At 40.2% G+C, this 15,411-nt stretch overlaps 1 protein-coding gene and 1 long non-coding RNA gene across 7 annotated transcripts in view; both read right to left on the bottom strand.

Annotated features, from left to right (window-relative positions):
• Positions 1–6,819, bottom strand: part of cacna2d2a (calcium channel, voltage-dependent, alpha 2/delta subunit 2a) — a 148,385-nt gene extending 141,566 nt beyond the window's left edge. For all 3 annotated transcript variants that reach the window (XM_044216018.1, XM_044216027.1, XM_044216035.1), the window contains exons 1-2: positions 6,364–6,819; positions 1,102–1,183 (exon numbers count right to left, since the gene is read on the bottom strand). In XM_044216018.1, coding sequence (XP_044071953.1) covers positions 1,102–1,183; positions 6,364–6,479 — 198 coding nt within the window. In that variant the 5' untranslated portion in view covers positions 6,480–6,819. The remainder of the gene's footprint in view (positions 1–1,101; positions 1,184–6,363) is intronic.
• A 1,148-nt stretch (positions 6,820–7,967) lies between these two features.
• Positions 7,968–13,618, bottom strand: LOC122885213. Of its 4 annotated transcripts, none has more exons than XR_006380067.1 (4): positions 13,372–13,618; positions 10,751–10,882; positions 10,426–10,549; positions 7,968–7,986 (listed from the first exon to the last, which is right to left on the bottom strand). It is a non-coding gene; the product is annotated as an uncharacterized LOC122885213 (long non-coding RNA). The 4 variants fall into 4 exon arrangements; XR_006380068.1 differs by lacking the exon at positions 7,968–7,986 and adding an exon at positions 8,366–8,384; XR_006380069.1 differs by lacking the exon at positions 7,968–7,986 and adding an exon at positions 10,002–10,020.
• Positions 13,619–15,411: the final 1,793 nt, after the last annotated feature.

Below are 15,411 nucleotides of genomic sequence, written 5' to 3'. Positions count from 1 at the left end.
CTTTGGCTCTTAAAACACTTTCAGAAACCCTTTGGGTTACCTCAACAGTGCATTGTCACCAAACTTAAAGCAAGATTGTTTTTCACAGAATTTTTAATCAGACAGCAACAAAATGCTTTCACCTCGAAACGGCGTGTAACATCATTTAAGAAGTCTACTGCCATTTTGAAATCCACATTGCTCATTAGAAATACTGAAAAAAATATTTGCACAAACTGTGAAAGGCAAATATTTTGACAGGTAAACATTCTCTCTTATGTACTGTTTACACTGGATGAGTGCTAAAAATCAACCTCTCTCTATCATGCACTCCGATATCCAATATCCACTAATGGCCATTAACCTTTAAACCAGCACGATCCCTGTCAACTCACTTCCTCCTCTCTGGGATCCATCAATGTTGCCACCACACTAACAGCCATCACACTAACCACTGTTACTGTTAGCATTAAAGCTGCCACAGGCAGCGTACCGGCTGGATGAATCACACTCACCCATACAGCAATAATGAAGCATTTATCTCAGGGTGCATTACAAACCCTGGAAGCACGGCGAACATGCGTACATGGCAGAAATATGATGAAACAGTGTCAATCACACTCTGCTCAACCATCTGCTCTACCACAAGACAGACACGTGTTACACACAGTCTCATACAATGACGCAGACACAAACAACCAACACCATATTCTGTTAAATGTGTCCATCTTAACAAGTCATTTGGTGTTACAACTTCAAAATCTTATGTTTCTTAAAACAACTGAAAACCTTTTGTTTATTTGTTGAAAGCATTTCACTTTTTTCCCCAATGTATCTTCACTTTAAAAACACTGATTTCACAAAGGTCAGTCCAGAAGTATCAGGAGTGAGATTTGGCTCAAGGAATACTGATTTCACTGGGGAAAAGTACATTTATTTCAGACTAAAACATCTTTAAGAGATCCAACATTTTTTGCAGAGCTCATTCAAAAACATATTGCCTCACAGACACACATACACACACTTGGGAGCTTATGTTGTACAACCTCGCCCAGTGAAATATTACTGATTAATGATTCAGGAAAATGTGGCGCGTCACATGTGAGCGTGACGTCAACTTACTGATCTCATCTGCTGAGTTCCAGTGACGTGCTGCAGAACCTTTTCCAGCTCCTTCTCAATGCGTCCAGCCCAATGAATCATTCTGGAAAAAAAAAACATTAAGACATTTTCAATCTCCAACACTCGACATTTTCACCTAAACATGTCATCACACAAGCATTAATTTCTCTGTCATTGCATGTGAGTGAGTGTGGTTGTAAGACCACCTCTCCCCATCTTTGTGTATCTGTCTTTCTGTGGTCAAACTGCCACACTCTCCCCCTGTCCTACCTCTCCTACTGTCTGGGTTAGTCATCAGCACCTTCTCTCACCATCACATCTTGCATATATCTGGTCAGCCCTGGCAGCGAACGTGCTTGTCTTGGCTCGCCTGGGATCAGCGGCTCTGCAATAAAACTGCTCAGGTCTGACAGAAATGCACCCTAAGCAGGAGCTGAGCTCCGGTAGACGGAGCCAAGTTTGGAATTAAGAGATCAAACGGCTCGAGCTCATCACTGTATATCTCCCAGCAAGCAACAAATGACTTAATGGATCAAGATTTTCACTAGATCATTTTAAAGCAGCAGCAGGGGCTAACTTGCCAACCTGGATGCACGCTGAACAATCCACGAGCATGGCCAACAAGAAATTCTCACTCAAAAATAAACATTATAAAAGCTCATCTTTCAGCAATCAGATGAATAAATTCCGTCATGTGTTTGCGAGCCAAACACTGACTCTGTGCCAACCTTTTCCTTTTAGCAGACTGCAGATAGCTAATCACTAGCATCAACAGCACAACACAACAGTCGTCTGTCTTTTAATATGATGACGGGAAAAATGTCATCTTTAAATGTCAGATTTGCTCAGAAGACAAGAGGGAAGACAGATTTATTAAATTGCACAAATCTGCCGAACAGTGACAGCGCTTGCTATAATCACCAAGCTGGAGCGGGCCTCATCAGGAGAGTAACAGCAGAACAAACGCGCCAAGCGAGTGTGCGCACTGGCTGTGTTTGTAGGGACAAGATTAAGAAAATACAAGAGGGCCTCCGAAATGAATGTGCAGAGCTGGACCGCTGGGGAGAGGCCGCTGACTATGAAAAGGTCACCTCGATTTAAAATGAAAAGAGAGCAGAGCCGAGCAGGACGCAGTGATACTAACAGTGAGGGACAATAAATACCTCTGCCCCAAGCCAGGCAGACTTCTTACATAACTTCATTAGTCTATGTATACATACATACATACATACACACATATACATATATATATACACACACATACATATATATATATATATACATATATATACACATACATATATATACACACACATATACATATATATACATATATACATATGTGTACATATATATACATATACACATATATGTATATATATATACATATATACACATATATACACACTAAAACACTAAATTATTTTTTATACATATATATACACACACACACACACACACACACACACACACACACACACACAGCTTTGACATGCAGTAAGAGGGTCCTACGTTACATCTTATATTGTAAGTATATGTAAATACACACATACCATAGAGCTGGGCAATCTTGGTCAAGTCAGGCAACACAATATTGACCCAATCAAACCACGATATTTTAGATTTGATATTGATTATGATCATCTGGGTATTACTGTTGGTGATTTCATGCAATATTTCAACTGAACTAAGGTCGGGTGATATTGTCAATAATGTGGACTTGATGGCCTAGCAAGTAAAGGATAACCCACAGCTCAGTTCACTCAGCTAGAACTAAGGCTGGGCAATAATTCAATGATATAATAGTGACACAATTCTCATTTGGAGAAAACTTTTTCACAGATGTGTATATTAATGATAAGTTGACAAAGTTAACAAAAACTAACAGCATGATTTCTTAAATATGTGAGAATACTTGTTTCTAAAGTAATACAAAAATGTATTTGTCTTAATGGGATGAATATGAGTTAAACATTTCACCATGTGATACTGAAAAGCAAATATCAAAAGATAATAAAATGTGAATGCTAATTTTGCCCATGTTACCCCAGTCAAATACAATTATGAGTTTGGATGGACACACACTATGTTCATTCTGCTCCAAGTGCAGCGCCGAAATATCTTGAATGGAAAAAAGTGGACTATTGATCAGTCCAGTAAAATCAGTGAAAGACAGCATTTAAACCGTGTCACAATATTGCGATAACAAAAATCTCAGATCATATTCAGTTTCGTATCACGATAAAAGAATTACATCCACACATTTACCAGCTCTACAGACACACCCACACACATTACCCTTGTCACTCCTCCTTCCTGGTGTTTTCATTTTCTAAATATATTTCATTACATTGAATATATCAAGTATAAATCAATAACATACTTAAATATGCAGACTGATAGCCATGGTCAGTGACAAGCAGCAAAAATTCAACCATGGAGCCTTAAAACAAATGACCTGCATCAGACAAGATCACATGAAGTTGATGATCCATGATGACTTGAGATTCACGTTGGACTAATTGTAAATCAAAGGAAAAAAAATTTCACTGTCCCAAATATGCAGAACTCTCCATTCAGTAACAACTACACACATATCATTATATGCGCTACTGAGGCCCAATGTTCAATTAATGCTTGGAGACCTTCTGTGTTGTGAAAGCTGTGATCTCTCTAAAAAACAGATACTGTAAGTTGTCACTGTGCGCTACACATGAAAGCCAACTGATGCTCTCTGGCTCTTTGTAGTCTCATGTAGCATTAAAACTTTGCTACATGGCACCTGTGTTTTTGATGCATTTTCTATGTATTATGATTTATGTTGGCGAAACATTATGGAAAAGCAGAAAATGTGATGAAATGAGTTTGGATGGACCACCTGTGTGTCAGCCACACACTGTCACCATGTTCAATCTGCTGCAATGGATCTCGTCAGTCCAAGTGCAACGCTGAAATATGTGTAAGGGCAAAAGGTGGACTATTTTCATATGTGTGGAAATAACAAAATTTGGGGGAAATTGCACTGAGTTTCATATTGACGGAGGTAAGTGATGATTGTACATCCGTCCATTTAGATACCAGTTATAGAAATAGGTTTCCTCCAAATAATTTAGAAATGTGGAAATAATTTCCAAATGCAAACCCCCACCCCCCAACACATAAAAATTAGACCAGGCTTTTAGGTGGTAAGGTGTAGAAAATGTACACTATCTTGGCACAGCTGTCGAAATGAACAAGAGGACATTCTGCCCTTTCTTATGAACACATTTCCTCAGCTAGACCTCCAACACACACAAGCTCCACCCGGTGTGTGTAGCAGGCCCATACACCCGACTGACGGCCACAACAGCTCCCAGCACCCTTCAATTAGGTAACTGTCATATTCTAGCAAATAGAGTGACGTTGGTGACATAAAACCCACTTTTTAAAACCCTAGAGATGACTGAAAATAGTATAGACTACATATATGGCCAGATGTAGACTATTTATCTTATTTTTATCTCCTTGAATGAGGACGCTGGCATTCTTGAATAACAAGTAATGAGATTAACATTGTTTTATTACAATGGTAACTGTAATCCAGTATAGTTACAAAAACTAATCTAAGTACTTTTGAAAAACATGAGGTGTATTTGGAGGGAAAAGTAGAAGAGATACTGCTGCAAGATTATAAACATAGCATTTAATCATTAATTACAGGTGTGGTCTATAAAATAGATATTCAAATGCAGTAAATATAATTTAAACATCCGTGTGAATTTTCTTGCAAAGTCAAACAAATGTTAAACATATATATATATATATGTATATATATATATATATATATATATATATACATCACTTTTCTTTATGGTGCTCAAGTGATCAAATCAAAGATCAAAGATGCAGCTAATTCTCGTTGTTTTAAGTCAATCAGCAATAATATAAGATAACTGATTTTCCTTTGAAAGTCACCTTGGCCATCAGGAACAACGAAGCCCTAAAGATTTCATCCGATGGATACATCAGGAAGGAATCATTTAGATTCTTGTCATTTCTGTGAACCTGACTGACTAATCATCACTACAGGCTACATGTTCACATCAGATCATCACGTCATCACGTAGACCTGAGTAAGGAACTGTTTATCGCTGGACTGCAAAATATCTAAATGTCATTTAAACGAAGCAACATTCACACAAAAAACATAATTTTTGGCAAATTATTGTCATCTTGTTATGAATAGTTCGACGCCGCAATTTGCTGCACGTGCAGACATTATGTTTCAGTCTGCCTCCATGTGCCATTTAATGTGAATTTGTTGTTGTTCAGGTTTTTAGAAGAAATTGCGCTTTGAATTCAAATATTACTGCAAAACTATTTCCAAACAGGCGTACGCTGAAAAAGTCCAACACTAGTTTACACACAGCTGGATGCTACTTTCTCTGCCTGCGGTCACTCGGATGAAGCAACACCGTGATAACCTACTGGCCTTAAAGTGCGTCTGAATTTCTACTATAAATATTTCTACAACAAAAACTATATATTATAGTTTTGATCCCTGCAAAAAAAATTACCAGATATCAATCTGGAAGCCTTATTGCTCCATTTGTCCCCTAACAGAGTCTAAGCAAGTAGTTTTGGGAGTTTGGGTGAGAAACGAGCTGAGATGCAGGGACTTCACCTGGAGGTTTAAAGACCTGGCGCTCCTGCCGCATTAACTAATTGGTTTAGTCTCTGAATCAAAATGATCCAGTTATAAACACCAATGTATCCTGCAGTGGGATAGAGATCATTATTTTCACGGTGCGTGTACAGTATCCAGTTGAGGACTTTTTAAGACTAGCCTCGCTGTAGCTCAGCCCATCCATCATGCGTAAATGGGATGTTCTCCCCCCGTGCAGTGACCGCAAAACAACACATCGACTATAACTATTTTATTTTCATCCCAATGGATGTTCTAATAAATTAATGCTCGGCTGGCTTATTCGCCAGTGGCACCTGTGCGTGCTCCCTGCAGCCTGTTTCCGTGTTGACTATGACAAATTGAATAAGGCTGTGGGTATTAAATGCTACTGCCCACAACGAAAACAACAATATAGGCTCTGTGTGAGCGAGATTCATAACGGAGCATCAGAGACGGAAACTGCGTCTGTGTTTGAACATCAGGGACAGCAGCTCCTCTCGCACCAAGGTAAACGGCGCTGCATGTGCAGGCTTGACGGGGCCACCGGTCCTAGCTCCGCACCACGGTTTATGCCCCAAACGGTGCAGGGTACTTACGTGTAGTGCTGGGGGAAAAGGTGGGTCCCGTCTGTCGGCGTGGAGACGCATATGATAAGTAGAGTTTGGATTGAGAAGAGGCAGAAAATACCGTACGACTGCGCGCAGATCGCCATTTTCCATTAAATATTCAAGAAACTGGGATAAATAAGAGAAGGACCGGAAGGACAGTCTCTCGCAGATGAGCTAAGAATAACCGAGCTCCAGAGAAAGTGTGTGGTGGGAGGTGATGGTTGGCGGAGGCTTCTCGACACTTCAGCAGGCAGTGAAATCTCAGTCAGAGACGCACAGAGGATTGGCAGCTGAAGACACGAGAGATCAGGATCAGGAAGATGCTCTGCCGCTGCTGCTGATGTGCCTGGCTGCCTATTTGCGCACTCGCTGTCCTCCCTCCCTCACTGCCGCCGCGCACATTTGCTCCTTTTTCTCACCCACTCTCTCCAATGTAACAACAATACAGAGTTAAGCTGTCCACGACCAAAATAGTGTTCCCATCCTGGTTTTCAGAATAAAACCAGTTTGTGTTTTTAGGGAATACAGGTTGTAGCATGAACGTGACATGAGTGTAGGCAGACATTTGTTAGAAATCAAATATAGCCTGACTGTCGTATTCTCAGTAAAATGCCTTAATGGGAGCACCGTGCTATGGCAATAGCCCTAAGTGACTAGAAGTAGTAGACCTATCGGACAAAGTTATGGCACCAGGGCTGCTGTTACAAAATGTGGCCATTTTGGCGCACAGGAGCGGCACAACATCCCAGCATAAGTCCGAGGGTTTTTAATTACGTGAGCCATTTTATTTTGAAGGTCCAATCGCCCAACTTCCTGTATTTAATCAGTCTATCTGTGGCACTTGACTCAGCCTTTGGCACAAGCGGTTCTTCCCCCGTTCAAACAGCCTATTCCTGGGCGACAGACGGGGGCGCGCATCAGGCCACCTCCTCTTCCTCCTCATGTCCACTCTCCAAGCTCTGTGACCTCCTCAAACTCGGGATTATAAGCAGAAATCAAGGCTTTATTTTAGTAATTAGAGGCATGACTCTATAGGGGCGGATTGTATTAACTGGAGTGTAAACATTCAGCTGCTCTCCGACTACATTTGTTCTACTTATTAGCGCATCTGGTCCAGTGGATGAATATTTAAATGAATACAAGGAGAATTAATATCATCATTTTGGAAATACCTAGCCATTGTTTCATGCTGTCACCAGCAATTTAGACAACTGGGCTTAAAGTGTTTGAAATGTAACTTTACAGAAGGGCAGGGCATGTCTCATTGTATCTCATAACTGGGAGCCTCTGAATAATCATAAGCTTGTTAATAAGGTATATTTTAGTGGAGCAAGTTTTCCTCTGGACATAAGTCAGATACTGTTCATTTTAATGGTAAACAAGGAGGAGAGATGCACCGAAACCTCAGAGTAAATCTAATTCAGCATGAAGTTACCCCCCGGAGAAGTGAATATCTCCCTCTATCAGCTGTGTGTGTGTGTGTGTGTGTTTGTGGCTGTGTGCATGTGTGTGCGCATCTGTACCCGTCTTATTACCTTTTCCTGCACTGCTGTTTGTTCTCTGATCTTCCCATTTCAACTGGAGGGCATGACAGGCATAACACATTTGCACCTAAACAAAACACATCTTTCAGGTTTGTCCATGCGATGAGAGAGAACACACAATAAAGATTTATAGCTTTGTACATAATGTATTCCAGGTGTGTTTCTGTCCCCAACATTAGGAAGAGGCAACACAGTCCTTTGCAAGACAAAGAATAGTGGTAAAGGTGCTCAGGGCTTTAGGTTTTTTCCAGTTGTCTCCCAGTCAAAGCCCAGGTTCAGGACACTCCGTTGCTCCTAGGCGAGTCTCACATTTCTCAGCTCATTTGCTAGGCACGGGCAGAGACAGCCGGTCTTGTGGCTGTTTTGTCCTTGGCTCAGTCAGTCAGCAGGGGACACGCAGGTGCTCTGCTACAGAAAGCCACACAGCAGTCGGCAGGGTTGCTGCACAGCATTTCTGTTTCTTCACTGACAGGGAAGACAGGGCTGTTTTGGTAGAAAGGACACACTGCGGGGCATAGACCTCAGCAGGAGAGGAAAAACCCACCTGATGGCTGGGATGAAGAGCTACAGCAGCGGTAACCCTGCTTATGTACACAGATATCACAGATCATTCAGACAGAACAAATATCTTGGCTTGTTCCTCAGGAAGTGGAAAAAAATCTTCTTTTATTCCCCTGAGCTACTAATTTTTAAGACATATTGAGCGACTCCCTCTCATCCACCCCTCCAAACAAATCTGTGGCAGAGAAGCAGGACAGTCATGTTTTGATTTATTATTATTCCCTATGCGGAGAAAAATAACCTTAATTGATGGCTAATCTCGCACATTAATTTACTGTACCATACTTCCCATCATGACATTAATGATTACAACAAACAGATATTGCTGGAGTGATGTAGGCTGGCTGACTCACACTAAGCATTTCTGCTGACTCACAGCCACCCTTTGTTTTCTCCTTCCATTCAAACATACATTAAGCAAACTTATCTCAATTTATCTGGCTCATGAGGCCTGGAGAAAGAAAAATGAATGCAAATTTAATTTTGAATTAATGGACAAATATGTAGTTTTTCTCTAACCGAAAGAGCCGTCCAGAGCAGAGAAGGGTTTTATCTGGGCAAACAAAACATCAGGGGGTAGAGAGGTCTCTCTGGATGGATAGGATGCCTCCGGGTGTTCTGCAATTGCTGGGACGAAGAGAAGCTCTGCAGCCAATTTAAGCAATAATTTCTTTTGTATGGCCTTGTCACACTCGACTTCGTCACAGCAATACCTTAAATGCAAATAATATTTCATCTGCCTGATTGCGTGTGTGTGGTGGTGGTTGTGGGCAAAAAAGTGGCAGATAAAAGAGGTGATTGCCACCCTGGAGCCTTGGATCTTATTGAACATGCTGCAATGCTTATAGAGAATCCACTCTTTATTAGGGCTAATCAATGAGGCCAGCTAGAATCCGCTCAGTGAAAACACACAGATCAATGACCTCAAGCTCTGCTGATCCTCCAAACGGTGAGAAAGGCAGACAAGAGGCGGGTCTCAGCTGCTCAGGGTCCCTTTCTCATTGGCTGTGCAGTTTCTCCTGAAGAGATTGACCTGCCAATCTGTTATTGATCCAGGGAGTTGAGAGGAAGGAGACAGGCCTTGCAGTTCTGTATCGGACTTTCTGGGGACTGCTCCCCCAGACAGAGGCCAAGTAGGTTGAAGTAAAATTAATCACACCTTGTTTCCCCTGTCTCCAGGCCTCGGGGAAGTCACCAGTAAAAGGCGCGCACCCCCAGACTCCCCCCACTCCCGCACACACACACACACTGGCCACTTATCTTGCTTTTCCTCTACCTTATCCATCTTTCTCTCCCTCCCTAACCTTCTCCTCTGTCTCTTTCTGTGGCCTGTATGCTGATGTTCTGCTGCGCTGGACAGAAAAGTGAGGCTTCACACTCTGTAAAACCTAGTCTAGTCAGCATGCTGAATGCTAAGATTTTATATTTCTGATTAGAGAAGGACTGCGCGTCACATTCACCGCAGATGATACAGCCAGGCTGCCCTTGAGAGAGAGTCCCGACGCTCTCAGCAAACTTCAATGATCCTCTCAAGTGCTCTCTGTAAAAACAGGAGCATGATATACTGTCACTCATTTGCCACACAGTTTATTTGAGGGCTTTTTTTTTTTAACCCACAGCAGAGAAGAGTCTGTGTGCCCGTGTCCTCTACAGGGATATACTGAAGCGATTGGCAGTGTGATTCCAGCAATCAAGGTTATCTTCCCTGTGTCCCTTTCAGCTTACTCCCTGCTCACCTCGCAGCTTATCATCCCATTTAGTTTCATCCACTCACCAGAACAGACAGATCCCATCTAAATAGCATACAGTCCTTGTTTACATACATATTTGTATACCCCTCATTATTTGCTTTGCTCTGTAATGTGGTTATTACCTACATGACCTCAACGCTTTGCTAATATCAATAACAACAACAAAATAATTCAGACCATAGTGCTCTGCATACCTCCTTTACTGTAATACACAAACATTCCCAGCAATGTTGTGCTGCAAGGCACTCTGGGACTTTCCTGCTCAAATGTCAGAGCATTTCATCCTGATGATGATGACTCACTCCCCTCGCTCTTAGTCTGCATGAAAGAACAACAGCACCAATTAATGACCCAACCTCCTCACGTGCAACAGTAGGAAAACAACCACTATAGCAAATGTTACAGCAGGGAACACAAACAGTGGTATTCTGATAAAAATACAGAAATTTATGATAGAAATATATACATTTAGGGCTACATTTTATCACCCCCAGAGGATCCCCCACCCATCCTACTCACATAGAAAAGTGGCTGCATGTGAAAACAGAGCAAGACTCAGCACTCATTGACATGCTCTACTAGAGGCCTAATGGCCCCTGGGTAATGGCCTCTTTGGTCTTCAGGAAATCCTCCCTCATGCATACATCAAAGCTGGGATTGAGAAGGATAGAGTGGAAAATAGAGGGGAGGAAAGAGACATCAGTGCCACACAGGGAGAGGAGACAGGAGATGAAGTTAACACACTTAAGGAAGCTTATATAAGAGTTAATTTTTCTTTATGATTTACATGGCAAGGTCAATCCAACATATTTTAGACTTAATGTTCGCATCAGCATGGTAAACCAATGCTATACTTGCATTCTTATATATATATATATATATATATACACATACACCAAAACCCAGGCGTCCTATCAAAACTAGTATCAAAATATTTCAAACAATACTTTCATCAGTGATTCATCCAGTTTACCCCTGCATGATTAGAGCTAAAATGATTAGTCAAGTAACCCATTAGTCGATCGACAAGAAATTCATGTGAAAATTTGCTAACTTTGATAATCAATCAATCAATCATTTGAGTCATTCAATCATCAATCATTCAAAATTGCAAAAATACTCTGCTTCCAGAAAGAATTTCTGCTTTTTTTCCTCTTATATCATAGTAAACTGAATATCCTTGCGTTTTGGACTGTTGGTCAGACGAAACAAGTAATTTAAATGTGTCATCTTCAGCTCTAAGAAACTCTAATGGGCATTATACACTATTATACACCACACTATTATTATTATTATTATTATTATTATTATTATTATTATTATTATTATTATTACTACTACATTTTACTGACAAAACCATTCACTGATTAATCGAGAAAATAATCAGCAGGTTAACTGATAGTGAAAATAATCGTTCGTTGTAAGTTAGAGCTCTTCATCCTCAATCCACTCCTCTATTTCTGTCTATCCTTTCTCTTTCACTCTGTCCATCTCTCTTCTCTCTCGTTGCTGACACACAGCATCCCACAGTTGTCAGCCAGCTGCTATAAAAGGAGACCTGTGGTCCATCGCCCCACAACACCCCCCGCTTCTCCTCACTGTCCATGAGGCATCTGTTTAGTCTGCATATTGCAGGATCTGTCAATGCTATCTAATTAAAATTCACACAAAAGTGTTCCTTGTGACCCTGACTGCATTTGCAAAAGTTTTGTATTGCTCCATGTGTTAGGTACACAGAACGCACCTGTCTGTATGTAGCTATGTATGCATGTATGCATCTATTTATCTGTATGTGGTCTCTCTCCTGTGGGCAAATACAGCAGAGCATTGCTTAACCAAATTCAGAGAAAGCTGTGACCTCTACATGTCCTACACCACGCAGCAGAGTGTGTGAATTCTGCCCCTTGCAATGATTTTCAACTCATCTCACAGTTCAAGCAAAACTCAGTACGCCTCTTTTTCAAATGCTTCTGCAGCAATCATATTGTTTCAAAAATGATATTGGAATAAAGTGATCTGAAATGGATTGAATTTAGGTAAAAAGGAAGCCGGAGTTACTTCAAGCTGCTCCACAATAGCATGCCGACATCCCATTGGCGTTCAATATGCTTGCAGTGAGTGAAGTATTAGGTGTCGCCATATAGAGCATATTAAACAGTGTCTGTGTTAAAGAGGCAAAACTAACAGGCCTGTGGCGCCTTAGTGGCTTGATAAGGCGAACGGGTGGTCCTGTCTGAACGTGGTCTACTCTTTTCTTGTCACTGTGGAGTGAGAAGTGCATAGTCGCTTGCCCGCCCTGCCGTCACATTAAAGCGCATCTTAATTGGCATTAAAACTTGTGATAAGGGCTTAATGAAGGAATTAATAGATTAACACACATTCTGGAGCTTATTCTCCACAGTCACACTCTGACAGACACATAAACACACACAGCTGTACTCAAACTGGCAGATTTTACAACCACAGACAGAGTGAGTGAGAATTCATGGTGAAATAGGTGGCCTGCAGCGAGAGGCAGGACCAAGACTGAAAGCTTCTAATACATCACATCATCTCGCATGACAACAGCTAACCTTCTCAGGCTGTGCAGCTGGAGCTTTTGGCTTGTGTGGGATACACTGCCATCACTCTGAGTTGTTAAATGGGTTTTTAATCTGATAGCTATTACCTTTTAAGGTAAACAATTAATTGATTATTTGATCGGCAGAAAATCAATCAGCAACTATTCTGACAATCAATAAATAATTTAAGTAGTTTTTCAAGAATTACCTAGTTCCAGCTTCTCAATTGTGTGACTGCTTCTTTTTGTGTTATGCGATAGTAAACTAAATATCTATATAAATAATAATAATATAATACAGTCAGTCTCAGGTCTCAACTTGAGTTTAAAAGCCACTCAGGATCCATTGGTTCAACTTGTAATCACTGTTCATCCTTGTCAGTGTAGTTTGTCTGCGTTTAGCATTTATTATCATGAGTTTTTGATATTGCTCAACTTAGCATAATAACCTAGAGCACAATTAATACATTTTTGACAACTAGAGGGACAGAGGAGCATCAAAACAAACCAACGGACATAAAACCCTGACATTTATTACAAAATTGTTCCACGTTAGCAAACAATTAGCTTAGCTACTTACATATTCAGCAGTCACAGGTGTGCAACGCCACCTGAGGAATGAAACTTTGGTCTCCATCAACTCTGCTGAGCTATGTAATAATTCTAAGTTATTTCATCACTACACGCGACCTTTTTCACACTACGCAGTCAGTTGATTCAGTGTTCATATGAAAAATATTGATGAACTTTCATGCTGCGTTAGTTTACTGTATGACGTAGCTAACGTTCGCTACGGCGGTTCGCGGCTTGGCCAATCAGGTTCCTCGTAGGCGGGACGTTGAGCACGCTCCCAAGCTTTCCGTTAAGGCCGGTGTTACACTAAATTCTGTTACCCGTCAGATTCTGTTACATTCGAAGAGGATTAGCCTAACTAGTTTACATGAAAAAGAACAAATAGTTAGTGCTCTACAGACAGAGCTATACACTACAGTGTGTACTAAAATGTGTGACCCTGCCTGAATCTAATATCTGAATATTATAATCTTTGGTTAGTGATCTTATCCAAATACTAATGGGAACACTATTTTTGGTAACACCTATCACAATAAAGTATGTGATTAAGTATGATTTTTCTTTTTAAGTAGATTTGTATTTGTAGTGACAAAATAACTGAAATTCCTATTCAGGTCTCAAAATGTAATGAGTCACAGAATTGGATTGAACACCGGTCACATGCCCACAAAATAAACTCATAGCAATAATGAATAAATCTGTTAGTGGTAAGCTTTTAATAACTTTTAACTCAAGATAAAATCATAATTTCAGAAGAAAAAATAATTGTGTTACCAATAATTATGCATTATGCTTCATAGATGGTACAACGTCTTTGGCGTACAAGTTCAAAAACTAAGTTAGAAAGAGAAATTTGTCCAACATTCACAGTAAAAAAATTCTGACCATAGGTGAAGTTTACCTGGTACAGTATAAGATCCAGCGCCATCATACACAAATGTACAGATAGCTAGGGAGATTAATTTAACATCACATATCCACACTATTTTTTAAAGCCATGGTACAGTATTTACAGTAAGTACAATGTGCCATACAAAAATCAAAAATTCTGCAAAATTGTATTGCATATGGACACACAAGGGAGCTGTTAAATTCTTTACAATGGTGTATAATTTATACCATGCCATGTACTGTGGTAAAATGTAAAATATAATCCATTGTTTACCACTTGTATGTTGACTAGGTCTGCAACAGAGGATTTTTTTCATCATCGATTTATCTGTTGACTCTATTTTAAATTAATCTATTAATCATTTAAAATGCTTTAGGTCCAAAACCCAAATATATTAAATTTACCATAAGATCAAACTGAGAAAAAGCAGCAGATCCTCACATTTGAGGAGCTGGAACCAGTGAATGTTTGTCAATTCGGGTTTATAAATGACGATTAATCGACGATTACTTTTCTGTCAATTAATTCATGAACTGATTGTTTCAGCACTAACGTTGACACCACAGTACTACGGAGCACAGTCCTACTGTTTAACTTAGAGAATGCTTCAACAATATTTTACATAAACATACATCCATTAATCACCAATCTTCTTCCTGGAAGTAAAGAGTATCAACCTGGAGCTGTCTCATGCTTGTATGAGTTTTACTGTCCTGGCTGTTCCAAAAGCGCTCATTGTATTTCCTTTATGCATGGCTCTCCATGGTCCAAAGGGCACCTATTCCCCACAGCAGAGCACAATGAAAATATAAAATCCTACCAACAGAAAAACTAACCAACCAGGTGAAACCGGGAGCTGGGCTCTTGTTGAGGATTCTCCTTCTGAGCACCTAATGAAACCAGCAGTGTCTTCCCTTATTACAGCTAATGGTTTGTTTATATGGTTATTTTATCCTGGGCTTAGAGAAGTACACAAAACGTTATTGTTATCAGTATTATTATTACATCACTTCCAGCATGTAGAAATAAGCAGCATTATATCTATGTAGTCCAAACTAATTCTCTGTAATATACAATGCAAATTTGTGTGCAAACATACATTTGCACAAATGATTGTTGCTTTTGTTAAGACATGTAGGTGTATATCTGTTTGTT

Source organism: Siniperca chuatsi, linkage group LG2 (assembly GCF_020085105.1).
Source record: "Siniperca chuatsi isolate FFG_IHB_CAS linkage group LG2, ASM2008510v1, whole genome shotgun sequence".
NCBI classification, from domain to species: domain Eukaryota; kingdom Metazoa; phylum Chordata; class Actinopteri; order Centrarchiformes; family Sinipercidae; genus Siniperca; species Siniperca chuatsi.
The sequence above is the reverse complement of the archived record's forward strand: the minus strand, read 5'-3'. Positions and strand labels throughout refer to the sequence as shown.